We start from the raw sequence: 14,469 nt of genomic DNA on the forward strand, positions 1-14,469 counted from the left end.
AACAAGAGCTGTCTTCTCCTCCACACCAATCATCTGAGAGGAGTGTGAAGGGAAGGAGAGCCCCCGGGGTTGAACGGAGGACTTTCTAAAACACTTTTTATTACTATTACTGTGAATTCAATTCTACCTCCTGGCTTTGGGCTCAGGAAACACAGTTATTATGTAGATAAACAAAATGCACATTATTCAAAACATTTAAGGTTCAGTTTCTTCCTCCTCCCAATTTCTATTCCAAAGATGGAAAAAAAAAAAGAACTGATGCATATTCAAATAATTTCTTCTGTATCAGCAGTGATGAAAACTTTCTGCAGCTTTGAGATGGGGCAAAGCTCAGAAACCTAGAAAAAGAGAACAGTACCCTCAACACTTTAATATGGACATGACTGAAAAGTGATTAATTGTAACATACTTACATCAGAGACAGACGAAGTCACAGACTTGAACCGGAATTTACTTATGAAAATTAGAATTGATTACTGAAGTAAAGCCCCACTATTTGATCTTCAGATTCTGCTTCTTCATGTAAATTACATAAGGCAGGAAACGCTATTTAAAACTATTTTCTACTTCTATACTCTGACAATTATTAGGACATAGACACATTCCAAGAAAATAAAACTGTCATGAAACCTACAGACCACGTCTGACCCCAATAACTGTTTTCAGCTTTCAAAAACTAAACTCCAGACCCTTGGTTTTCCCACCTGGAACTAGATATGTGAAGCTTACTTTTTATTCGGCTAGATATTTTCTCAGCTAACACAAGTTGTTTTTCTGCCATCTTCTACCATTGTGAGGCTGTACCAAAAAAGACATCGGAGGCACGTCTATTATTGTGGGAAATGCCATGCACTCAAGCTAATTTAATTATCAGCTGAGCTAAATCAAACTGTTTTAACTTTTACAACCCACTGCATTTTTAATTATGCCAAAATTAATTTGCTTTCTACTCTCTCAAAGAACAAAGGTCTTCTGCAGATAGTTAAAATGCAATTAAACCAAACTGATTGGAATTAACATCTGCTACAGTAAATACCCAAACAGAGGTGGCCATCAGCAGAGGAGTTGCTCTCAAGATAGTTGATGAGAACCACAGCATTTCAAACTTGGAAACAACTTTTGAGGTTATCTAGTCTAACACTGTTATATTGAGACCAACAGAAGTTAGGAGTCTGCATAACACATGGTTAGTGAGTATGTGACGGGATCAGGCCTTTTTACTCCTAGAATACCATTATTTATGTAAAAACACAATCATGTTATTAAATAGATTTCAATCCCCCCATCACCATGGAAATCGTTTCTCTTTGAAGCAGCAACTCTGAATGCTCCATCTCAGCAAGTCACAATCTCCTTGGAGGTGTTCAGAGAAGGCGGATTGATGCTTTGAGTAAGAATACACTGTATGAAGGAAACTGATATGATAGGTGGGGTAAGGAATTTGCCTTGATTATCAAATTTCTATACAACTCTCTAGAATCTAGGACAATAAGGAAGGAAACACACTGAAAAAGATCTGAATTAAGATGAAAAGAAAACAGAGTGATATTATTGTGCACTCACTCCAAGACATGATCTGGGTTCTGAAAGATTCTTTCTTAGTTTAGTTTAGAAAACTGGGGACAAGATTTGGGGGTGGTAGTGATGAATAACAAGAAGAATAACAATAATGGCATAATAATTCATTGAATGCACTCTGTGACATACACAATATTAACTCATTTATTCTCTACAGCAGCTCTGGGACCATCATTCCATTACTATCCCCATTTTATAGATGAGGAAATGGACTTGCAGAGAGGAAGAGGAAAACACTTATGAACACTGTGCCTCTTATTCAGGTCCCTTTAGAAACCTCACCCAACTTGCTAATAAATGTCTTTTCTTGCAGACACTTCAGTTTTTCAGAGGAGAGCTGTAACATCTAGAGGGTGCTGTGTTAGGTTTAAAACTGATCAACAAAATGAATGGGATGGTAAAGTTGAAGAAGTGTGAAGCCAAGGAGAAAGTGTTACCACCTGAAAGCACAGAATAGCTTGGGAAGGAAACCCTAGACTTAGTCATACATTTACCACAAAACACCAGAAAATCAGGCTTAAAAAGAAAACACACACACACAGATGATAAGAATGAGCTTGTGATCAGAAACTATGAAAAGGAAGGTGACTAATGAGAGATGGGAGGTGTTAAAAAATAAAACTGAACTCATGATAAAGTCATTTAGTATCACCCAGTCTTAAAAAGTAAAAACACTAAAAGAAACCAAATAGCTACACAGGAGCTCTGGTGAGATAAGACCTTAATAATTAGATAGAAATGATGGAGTGGGAGCATCTCACCAAGGGCAAATGCAAGAGCAAGATGAAATTTGAAGAGCCGTCTCATAAATGTTAAGGCTCAAAATGAAAGGAGGCTTTTGTAGGGACTTCCCTGGTGGCGCAGTGGTTAAGAATCTGCCTGCCAATGCAGGGGACATGGGTTCGATCCCTGGTCCAGGAAGATCCCACATGCCACAGAGCAACTAAGCCCGTGCACCACAACTACTGAGCCTGCGCTCTAGAGCCCATGAACCACACCTACTGAGCCCACGTGCCACAACTACTGAGCCCACGCACCTAGAGCTCGTGCTCCACAACAAGAGAAGCCACTGCAGTGAGAAGCCCACGCACCAGAACCAAGAGTAGCCCCCCTTGCCCACACACAGCAGCGAAGACCCAACGCAGCCAAAAATTAATTATTTTTTTTTAAAAAAAGAAAGGAGGCTTTTTGTGAAAAATGCTGAGAACAAAAGAGCTTTCAAAGAAAAATGGAACCATAGCTTGAAGCCACATCTGGAATTGCACCTGGCACACACAGATACTCAGTACATAAATAAGTACATATTGAATACATGAATGAATACAGTAGGATTAACGGATGATAACAGGAAAATAAAGCCCTATTGTATTCACTTTTTTTATGAAGGAGAACAATAATGGCATTTAAACCATTTGTAAGAGTCTCTAGCCACTTGGTAACTATACAAATATCCAAGAACAGACACATTCACTCACCAAGGAACTGAAGCAACTTGCAGTTACAGTAAGTAAAAAGGATCACGAAAATTAGAAAAAAACTCTTAAGGACTAGAGATGCATAATCTTAACCCAACTTTCCAAAAAACTAATTTGAAAAAGTAGGTTCTGGAAACAAGAGACAAACAAAATTCTAGCCTTAATAATCAGACATGTGCTTTGAGAACCAGAAGAGAGTAAAGCAATAATCACTAACACATGCCAAACTCAGTATTCCCTTTTCTTTGTTAATACTGGAAGACAGACACAGAAAACCCACAAACACAGCAGTAGCCAATGGAAAAATCACAGATGGATGAAAAGTGGATTCACAGAATCCACAGCATCAATGCCAAGTTGACACTTCCCTGCTTTGTGTAAACAGAGTGGTGATTTGGGACCATTTCTGTTCAAAAGATTTTCCCCACAAAGATGCAGATGAAAACAAAGACACAGAAGACAAGCTAATCATATATGTAACATAATGTAGAAGAAAACTAAAACACTGGATGACAAACTAAAAACTAAAAAAGAACTTGGTAGGCAATAAGAATTGGACAAAACTAATGATAATTTTTCTTACTAAGATACAGAGCTGCCACTAATCTGATTCTACATTTTTTTCAGAGTAAAAACAATCTCTCCAATTCTATCTGAGTCCAGCCAATGAGTTTTAGTTTCCACCAGTTAGTCATTTAACCCATTCATAATAGTAGTATTTAATACATCTCAAGATCCCCTCTTAAAGAGTTCCACATAAAATATGTTCATGACATAGACCTCAAAGTCACCTAGCTGGTAAGTGTTGAGTTAGAGGTGAATACGAAGTCTATTATGTAAAACAGAGGTATACAATTTAGATAAAGATTATTCCTATCAAGTAAACTGCATTTACTTAATTCTTACTTGAATTAAGAATTATTCTTACTTGGAATGTTATTAAACTTATTCTTACTTGGAATGTCTATTTTCTAATAATAATTATTTATAATGGATGCTGAGGAAGAATTACATGAGTACAAATTGCCTTCCAAAATCACCTACCAGCCACATCCATCCATGGGGTTAATGCCTAGGTTCCAGCAGTAATTTATTTTTATAATGGAGGATATTGGGATAAAGTGGGAAAATGGCAGGGCAGATGTCTGATACCATTCATCAGCATCTGATGTTATAATGCTCAACCTAATCAGCCCACGTGGATGGATTAGGGAGGGTCAATATAAACTACCCCATCATTAATTCCTCCAGTTAGCTCAGAATCTACATAGGACAGTGTAGATGGCATATCAGGCTATGTCTTCATCCATTAAACCTAAAATTCATTTGACTCTTCTGGTTCTGATTCTATGTTCCACAACATCCTTTTTGCATCTTCCTATAGGGCAAGAATGTAATTCAAGTAATGCAGTCCAAGAATTTTTAAATAAACTCCATATATCAGTCTTATAAATTTAGTTAAATGATATACCCATGAGAGATGAATCTGTTTTTGGCTTGCTGAAAAAAAATAAGCCTGTGAGACTGAACCAAACTTTGGTCAAAGGTAGTGAATGCCATCCTGCGATTCTCCTGCGAATATTCCTATTCTTACCCCCTTTATGCTCCACATGCTCTTTTTTATTTTTTCATGTAAGAATTATCTGTCAGGGTAATTGCAAAAATTAAATGAGATAAATTGTTTACCAAATTTACTGGCACATTAAAAAAAAATGTTCATTTCTTCCCCTACCCTCTTACCTCTAGACTTTATTAATCCAGATTAAAAAGGTAGCAATCAGAAAACTGTACATTCATGCTAGATTAGAGTTGATTTTATATACGATGAGGCCTATGAGTTCCAGAGGAAACAATTTTCTTCTACTTCTCAGATATGGAAAAGTACACCAAAAAATAATTCCTACAGATAAAAAGCAGTACAAATAGAAAAGCTATATAAATTACCCCAAGTCTAAAGTCAGAAAGAAAATTAGTCCAATACATTGGAAATAGCATTAGAATGATTACTTAGCCATCACTCTGACTGAACAAGAACAAACGGTGACTATCACAATGAGCAGTGAAAATGTTTGGATGGATGAATGTTTTGAAGTGATCTTCAAGAGCAGGGAAGTTGGTGGTAAAACCATTTTGAGGGTCACTTTCTTTGTCGTACTGTTATTGTGAAACTACCCAACTTTTGCAGAACTTCTCTCACGTGAGCCCAATTAAAAATACAAAACAACCAACGTAAGGAAAGTTCTGTTTCCTGCCAGTCTGCATTTTTTTTTCCTGGCTGTGGCTGAGAAAGTTGAAATTTTATGTTGCAATTACCGTTTGTCTTTTTCTGAGTACCCTGGTGGCTTTTCTGACAGCTCACAGCTGCCTTAATCTTCCACACAGGTTAGGGTTAAGATGGTCACATTCACCATCAGGATAAAAAGAAGAGTGTTTACATACCTCGTTCAGATTTTAACCGCTGATAAAGCTGAAACTGATCCACAGATACCAAACAGGCAATCTGAAAGCAGAGACATTTAAAAGGTGAGATTTCAGTCATCACAGAGCCCTGAGTTACCAGTCTTTTTATGATCCCTTTTTCTTGTTTGGCTTACTGTATCCTCTCTATACCAGCTGTCCACAAACTTCTTCTTCCTTATACTGTTCATGCAGTAACAGAAGCAGCAATTCCCAAATCATCCCCAGTCCTCTGCCATGGCTAGGATTCGCTGCTCAAGGCATCAGTTACAGAACTCAGGGATCACCTCCTGTTCTTTTATCAGCATCTAACAAGACCAGACAACCAAATTTTTGGACTTCCCAAATTATCTGGGCACCTATACAAATGATGCTCCTCTTCTCTTTTAAGACATTTTTATTTTTATTATTATTATTTTTTTTTTGCGGTATGCGGGCCTCTCACTGTTGTGGCCTCTCCCGTTGCGGAGCACAGGTTCCAGACACACAGGCTCAGCGGCCATGGCTCATGGGCCCAGCCGCTCCGCAGCATGTGGGATCTTCCCGGACTGGGGCACGAACCTGTGTCCCCTGCATCGACAGGTGGACTCTCAACCACTGCGCCACCAGGGAAGCCCTTAAGACATTTTTAAAAGATTATAGTTCTACTGGGCATCATTCTTTAAACAAAGCCTGAAGATTCAAGTGTAGGGAGTAGCTGGTGTGAGTAACAACGAAAAAAGATTATAGTTCTAATCTAAGAACTAAGACTAAGCTAAGAAAAGCTAAGACTAAGATCAGGTAGATACTGTCTCAGGAAAAATGAGAACTTCATTAATCACCTAGGAAAGAGTACTTTCTAAGCAACAGAAAAATCATTTCTTCTGACGAAAATCACCTCACGGGGCCTTCGGTGATCACTCATTGCCATCCATGCCCTGGTAGAAAAGAAATGCCTGAGATATTTCTTGTGGCTAGACTCCCACTTCCATTTCAGATGCCACTAGGAAAAAACAGTGATTCACATCTAACTAAATGACATTTCAGATTAATCATTTTTAAATTGCATTTCAAAGGCAGATGCAGGAAAAGCTAACTGCTCTTAAACTGGCATTCTAAAAATAATAATTCCACTGACGTCAACATATAAATATATTGACATTGCTTAAAAGACTTATAACTGAGAAAATCAAAGGACTTTAGATTAGGTTTTCAGACATTCGGCAAGTTGATAAAGGACACAGTCTTAGCCTTGGCAATTCCAGCTGTAAAACATGACATATTTTTGGTATAAAATATATCTAGATGAAAGTTCTTGCAACTAATGGAAGGAAGTCTGCTTTGAGAAAACCCTTAAAAATGAGGCATCTAAAATGTTATTTAACAAATATATTTTAAAAGGGAATGAAAACCTAATTCTCCCCCTCACAAAAAAATTCAACCTGTTTATTTTGCAAATGAATTAAACTAAGTTAGCTAAAATGTATGAAGAACCACAAAATGGGCAAGTTCAGTCTTCTATGTGCCAAGTAAAATCTCCTAAAATGTAAATTTAGTTATAACATTTTTTCCAGTTGGGGGGAAAATGTTGCATTTTCATCTGGCACCTTAAATAAAAGCTCCTTAGCAATCACTGGGAAAAAAAATCATGGTTAATTTTACATGATGTGTATTTTACCATAATTTTTTTAAAAGTATGGTTAGGCTTTTCTCATACTGAAAGCCAGTTTTGTTTCATCTGTTATAATACTATGTGGACATCTTTCCTGAAAGACAAAGGTGTCTCAAATAAAATGCAGAGTTGGAGACAGAAGGTACAGGCTCGTGAAGAGATCGGAGGCATTAAGAATCAGAGTATAATTCTTGACTTAGTCACTGATTCACTGCAGGTGGAGGACAAATACTCTAATACGACATTAACTTTTGGGCCAATGGTACTTGGGGAATGATGTCATCTGGGCCTGAGAGACCTCAGTGATATTCTAGAAATCTATTTTTAACAACACGCCCCCCCCTCCGCAAAAGAAGCTACTTGAGGTCTTTGATTCTATGGGACAGTCTTGTACTCTAACTGCCACCACCTAAAATAGTTTCTGGACTGATGAAGACCTTCTTCAAACCCCTGAAAGGCAACCCCTAAAAATTATGATTTTTTTCAATGACAAGCAATTTATATAACAGCTAAGTCCAACGGAGTTGATGGAAGACAAAGCAAACAGGAGATATTTTAGACACAGATGAAATTCTAATGAGAAAAAGGACAGAAATTAATGCAGTAAAAAGTCAACAATGATAGTGATGGAAGTTAATTTTAAATTAGAAAGATAAATTTCATCCGAGGACACATTACTGCCAACAGGGAAGTCAGAGGTCTCTAACTTTTTGTCTCTTACTCTACCTTGTATCTCCTATTTATTATTTTATAGCTCAAAGGTTTGTATGGAATTAGGTCTTAATATGGTATATCAATTTTTCTATTGAAATGTGTGATCAAAAAAGCTAGTTCCATCACTTCTCACTCACACAAAAAGTTAGTTCCATCACACTCACGGTTTGATCCTTTTGGAATAAAGTTAACACAAAACACACCAGTCTATTCTCCAGCCCCTACCTCCTGGACTTCTTTTCCATATACTCATTGAGAGTCTATTACAGGCAAAGCATTGGCTGGAAGCTTGGGATACAAAAGAGGAAGGAGATACCAAAGCTGCCTTCAAGAAACTTAAGTTACTCAGGAGGCAATATGTACACATAAGTTTAGAAAAAGATCTATTCCTTGATCTTACCATTTTTCAGATGTCATAGATTAGAGGTAATTTTCTGAAATATTTTTATATACTTTGACTTTAGATGAGAGAAAGCTGAACCCAGTTTAAAAAAAAAAAAAGCTGATCCGGAGTATTAAATTCCTGGTTCTGTTACTATGTGGAGCTAAGTCACTATTGCTCGAGGTCTTTACAATTATAAAATTGAAATAAATGTGTTAGGATGATTACCGAAGGTTCAATCAGGCCACAGGTTAAGGGGCTACTGCTTAGAAAAAAGAAACAAATCAAAAGGACACTAAGATTGATTGCAAAACTGAAAATCCTAGAGAATAATAAAAGAGATTATATATAATGAGGTGTCTTATGTATTCAATTATCCTCTTCCTGCCAACAAACAAATTCCAAATCATTCAAAACCACACCAAGACACCTTTTTATTTTGAAATAATTTTAGACTTACAAAGAGTTGCAAAAAATTGTATAAAGTTCCTAAACGCCATTCCCCCAACTTCTAATGGGAACACCTTACATAACCATAGTTAATTATTAAAATAATAAAATTTACACTGATACAAAATAATTAATCTGTAGTCCATATTCAAACTTCACAAATTGTCCCACTAATGTCTTTTTTTTTTTCAGTCCAAGATCCAATTCAGGATACCACCTTGCATTTAGTTGCCACGTCTCCTTAGCCTTCTCCAGTCTATGGAAGTTCCTCAGCCTGTTTTTGGCTCTTATGACCTTGACATGTTTGAAGAGTCCAGGCCACTTATTTGTACAATGTTCTCCTATGTGGGTTTGTCTGATGCCTTCTCATGATCAGGCTGAGGCTGTGCATTTTTAGCAAGAATATCACAGAAGTGATGTTGCGTCATCAGGAGATACATGACGACAATCTGTCTCATTACTGTCGATGTTAACTTTTTAACTTGATTAAGGTGATATCTGCCAGATTTCTCTACCCTTTGTAACCAGCAAGTATCCTGTAGTGAGATATTTTGAGATTCTGCAAATACACTGTTTTTCATCATACGTTTTCCCACTAATTTTTGTATCTATCAATAATTCTTGCCTATAATAATTATCACTGTGTTACTTGCTTAATAATGATTTTCTATTTCCATCATTCATTTCCGCATTTATTAATTAGAATTCTGTTATAAGTAAGAGTTGTCCCTTATCCCTCATGCATTTGTTTATTCATGTCGATATAGACTAACAAGGCTTATTTTATTCAGTGAGCTCTAATCCATTACTAACCAGACTCATATTTCTTAGAAACAGAAATTTCTAAGTATTTTCTCATCTATTGAGAGAACTCCCCCCTCAAATCAACTACTAAAAAATCCTGAACTTGATTTAAAGTGATTTTTCGTTATTTATCTTTTGAAATTTTTACTAACCTACCTGTTAAACAAAAATTTTCCTCTCCTCCTATCCAAAGACCACGTTTTCTCATCACTATTGAAACTTTCCAAAAAGAAAAAAAATTTTCATTCAAAGAGAAGGCAAATTCAGTTTCATTTTAATAGAACAAAAACAATAATATCAGAATAATAACAACAAAAGGCTACTAATTACCTGCAATCACTGTCTTTTTTGTTGTTGTTGTTAAAAATGAACCTGGGGGTATTTATTCAATACCCAGTTCCTACTCTGATGAAAGTATTCACTTTTTCACCCCCCTCCACCTACAGCAGAGCATAGGCAGGGAATTCAGAATATACGTATATGTGGGGTGCTAGAACTATTATATATAACAGTTAATTGGATATAGCTAAAATCCACAAATGAGAAGAAACAAAAAGTCACACCCTTGTGGACCATTACTAACTATGACCATAATATTTGAGCAGACATCGCCACCTACATTGACACTAACCCTACAAAAACCAAAGGAAAAGAAAGAGCAGACAGGGAAGCCTGCTTGCCAGAGAAGCATTAATGCTAAGAGTACAGTGTGTTCTCATTATATTGATAAATACAATATATGCTTTTAGTTAGAAAAATAAAATGGTTAAAACACAAAAGCTAGGGATTGGCTTTCATGTATGTACTACCCATCAAGGTCTGGAAAGCCAGGACAGAAGAGGGAAAAAATAGGCTGGACTTTACTTAGGTTTGACCCTTTAAATCATACTTCTGCTATGGCTGCTCTTAAAAATGAAAGGAACAGGCTGAACATAGAATACAAAAGATCAGTAGATATGGAGATGAAACTGACCACAGAAATTGATCATTACAGCATGTCAAGGTTTTGGCAATTTTTGAAGGGCTGTGACTTGCAAAAATACTGGTAAGAGAAATAGTACTGGCCGTATGGATAAGTGCCCTATCACGCTAACACAGAAACTAAGAATGTTTCCTATCACAACCCAGAAAATAAAAACTGGCCCATCCACCCATTCATATGACTGCAATAAACGAAGCTCGCACTAGCTATCAAATCCTAGCTGAAAAAACAAGAGGGCATCATTGTCTGAGAGCTGGAAGGTATGGCCCATTGGGGAAGCAAAAGATGGAGGAGACCTGGAATTCCAGGGCCAGGAATCTTTCAGAAAGGGCTGCTTTCACTCCTCTTTTTCCACCTGTTCTGCAGAGGCCTCAGTACATCTTCCCACATCATCCCCCGCCTCTCTCCCTCAGCCCATCAGTGAGTAAAAGGGATATGCCCACGTGCACATCCACGTGACACATTCACCCCACTGCTGCTGAGTCTTCTTATATTTGCCTTTACTTAAAGGAGAAGCTTAGAAACATTACTCTCCATTTACATGCAGTTTTTTAAAAAATTATATAGCTATACCTTTTTTTTAAAAAAATCATTTATTTATTTATTTTTGGCTGCATTGGGTCCTCGCTGCTGCGTGCGGGCCCTCAAACAACGTTTTAAATATGTTCTAAGACAAAATTCAGCTTGGAATCTCAAAAACATCTACTAACTCCAGCATGGCAGATTCCTTTATCCTGTGCCACCCCAAAGTTTTATTCTTCTCCAGCCAACAGGGAACACAGTCAAAGGTTGTTTATAGACATGCTCAGTCCCTTCCCATTCAGGTCCTTAAACTACAGGAACATCGATATGGACACTTGCCTGGGCATCCTCATTTTTCCTCTGCCCCAGCTTCATACTCAGATAATGGGGGGGAAAATGAGTTAAATGAAAAGACGGCAAGTGGAGACAGGGCTAAAGGGTGATTTGGGGGGAACAACTGGATCTCCTATAATTCCAGCAGCCTTTACATAAGCCACCCTAAACAAACACATGATACGAGTAAAAACTGTGTTTATTTTGCAAATATAACTTCAAATTTCTTGGCACTCCACTCCTCCATCCCCCCATCCCAGTCCTTCCACAGTGCCCCACCCTAAATCCCTTCCTATAGCAATTCTGGAGCTCCCGTTCTTGACAAGAACAGCTGCACCCATTCATCCTCCGGGTATGTGCTGTGGCATCAGCAGTAAAGGCAGGTCATGTCAGTGCCCCAGGACTTGGAAGGAGTATTGGTGGGTGAGAAGCTGTTCCCTGTCATCCACTGCCAGCTGGCAAGGGGTAGAAGTTCAACTTCTCAGGCCGTGTAATTGTAGGTATGTGCTCCACTTAAATTTTTTTTTTTAATATGTATTTTTTTAAATTTACTTTTGGCTGCGTTGGGTCTTTGTTGCTTCATGCGGGTTTTCTCTAGTTGCAGCGAGTGGGAGCTACTCTTCGTTGCAGCGCATGGGCTCTAGGGTGCGCGGGCTTCAGTAGTTGTGGTGCATGGGCTCAGTAGTTGTAGCTCTCGGGCTCTAGAGCGCAGGCTCAGTAGTTGTGGCGCACAGGCTTAGTTGCTCCGCGGCATGTGGGATCTTGCCGGACCAGGGATTGAACCTGTGTCGCCTGCACTGGCAGGCGGATTCTTAACCACTGCACCACCAGGGAAGTCCCTCGCCACTCAAATTTGACATGGCCCAGACAAATGGGTCAGGTTCTCCCTGTGGTGGTATGTTACTTCCCTAACACAGTAAGGAAACTGCTTAAATGAGTCATCACCTTTTTAACAGGGCTACTAACTTCAAGCAAAGACCTTGCCTGAAGAAATGCTATCAGGACCAACCATCTGTGTCCTGCCTTTCATAATTCCATGTTGGACAAGATTCCTGGATCAAGTGCATTCGAAACGCTGCTGAGCAACAGCTGAAAGCACCAGATGACGCAAGTAAGGTTTTCCTTTTCCCCCGGGGTCCCAGTAATTGCGCCTCTAGGGCACAAGTCCTCCAGTCACTGACTCCCGCCAGCTTCCATGACATTGAAGGGAAGCTGCCCTTTCTGCTGTTTCTTACGTAAATAGTATTTGGGTTGGGCATTGAATGCTTTGCTGATGAAGCTACTCCTGATAAATAGAAGTGAAGGGGCAGAGCCACAACTGAGCCAATTTGGGAGCATTACAGCTTGCAGGAGACACACATATGAAGCACAGTCAACTGTGTGAGCTAGACCTACACAGGAAAGCATTCAGAGGTGTCCTTTGAAGATGAAAAATTTTAGACTTACATGCATTTTGTAAGACAATGAAGGGTGAAGAACCATATATCGTACTATAAATAGCTGCAGCACAAAGGGAACCTCAGCCTTAACCAGAATTCTGCTTTTTTTTTCAGAATTATTCTTAACAAGCAAAGTATATTTATGTGTTACCTATAAAAATAAATACTTTTTTAAATGACGGAAGAAGCAGTCATAGAGACAGAATCCAGTCGAGCACAATGTCGATAAGCCCCATTGTGATATACTCAATAATATCTAGATTAAGAGCTATGTGATAGAATAATAATAACTGTATATGAGAAAAGCTTGATGTCAAGTCAGAAAGGGAGATGGTACAGCCCAAGCTCCTGTGTGTCAGGTATTTGCTTTGAAAGGAATAGTCCCATATAAACTGTCGAAGCCACCAATAGCTCCATTATAACCTACTCATTTCTCAGTTCAAAAATGAGAGACAATCACCACCACCACCACATTTTTTTACTCTGAAAAAAAAAATAGTGGCAAGTTAATTAAGAACATTTGATTACTATAATTCACGCCCATCTTCAGTCAGGCTCTTAGCCAGACCTATGAGTACAGAAATGGTCCTTTAATGTCCTGGAGTGTCTCTTACTTACCTAATGGGAAACAGACTTTGGAGAATGTAAGAAGTACCATAGTTTAGTTTGGAGTATGTTTTCGTTCTGTTTTTCAAATATCCTTTTGTCATTTTTAAGAGCCATTATGGGTTTATTTGCTTTTAATGCAGCCTAAAAGTAAAATTGTTTTTCGAGTAAAGCTGGGTAAATGGAATCAGCCCTAGGGAAGTGTGAATGAGCACGTGAACAGAGGGAAAAGTAAGGATTAAGAAGGAGAAGAGAACTACAGGGGAAGATGACCAGGGAATGTCTATACTAAGAAAACCAGAAAAGTTAGACTGTTCTAGAGATCTCTCAGACAAACCATGGCCTGTCTTCATTCATCTGTACAACATTAGCCCCAACATTTGATATCCAAAATGTCAATGGCGAATGGCTACCATTCATTCAAAGTCTAGAACGCCACTGTGTAATGAGCTTTCTGCAAAGATGGAAATGTTCTGTTCTGTGCTGTCTAACCTGGTAGCCACGAGCCACATGTAGCTACTGAGTACTTAAAATGTGATCAGTGCAAACAAAGGAATGAATCTCTAACTTTAATTTTAGTTAGATGTAAATAGACACCTGTAGGCTTATCTAGAAGAGAGACTGGGATTACTTTCAAAGGCTTGTTTAGAAACGTCACTTCATTTATGTTTAATAGATTTTGCATACATGAATTAAATAAGATTCCATGGCAGACACGGCTCTTGCTGCCTGTTCCGTCTCACACTTTTTCCTCTTATAATTATCTGGCTCTTTATCAGTATAATGTCTCCCTGCTAGATCAGAAGCTCCAGGAGGACAGCACTGGGACTGTCTTATTCACCTCTCTGTCCTGGCCCAGAACAGGGCCTGGCACATTGTACACTCAGTAAAAAAAAAAGAAGCATATTCCCTGGAAGGCTTATGTATAGGAAGATGCTCCTGCAAATCTGGGTCTCATTTTAAAAACCACTTCCAAGTTGCACAGATCAATAGTATTCTTGGTAGATAACCTAATTTTCCCCCATTTTAATTTCCTCTACCCATTACTCACACAAAAGTAAACATTTCTCACCACA

The 14,469-nt window shown here is 38.3% G+C and overlaps 1 protein-coding gene across 3 annotated transcripts in view; it reads right to left on the reverse strand.

Moving 5' to 3' along the window:
- Window positions 1-14,469, reverse strand: part of RNF144B (ring finger protein 144B) — an 83,603-nt gene that overhangs the window by 29,288 nt on the left and 39,846 nt on the right. For all 3 annotated transcript variants that reach the window (XM_012534381.3, XM_012534380.3, XM_012534378.3), the window contains exon 4: window positions 5,493-5,553. In XM_012534381.3, coding sequence (XP_012389835.1) covers window positions 5,493-5,553 — 61 coding nt within the window. The remainder of the gene's footprint in view (window positions 1-5,492; window positions 5,554-14,469) is intronic.

This window comes from Orcinus orca, chromosome 10 (genome assembly GCF_937001465.1).
Source record: "Orcinus orca chromosome 10, mOrcOrc1.1, whole genome shotgun sequence".
NCBI lineage: Eukaryota > Metazoa > Chordata > Mammalia > Artiodactyla > Delphinidae > Orcinus > Orcinus orca.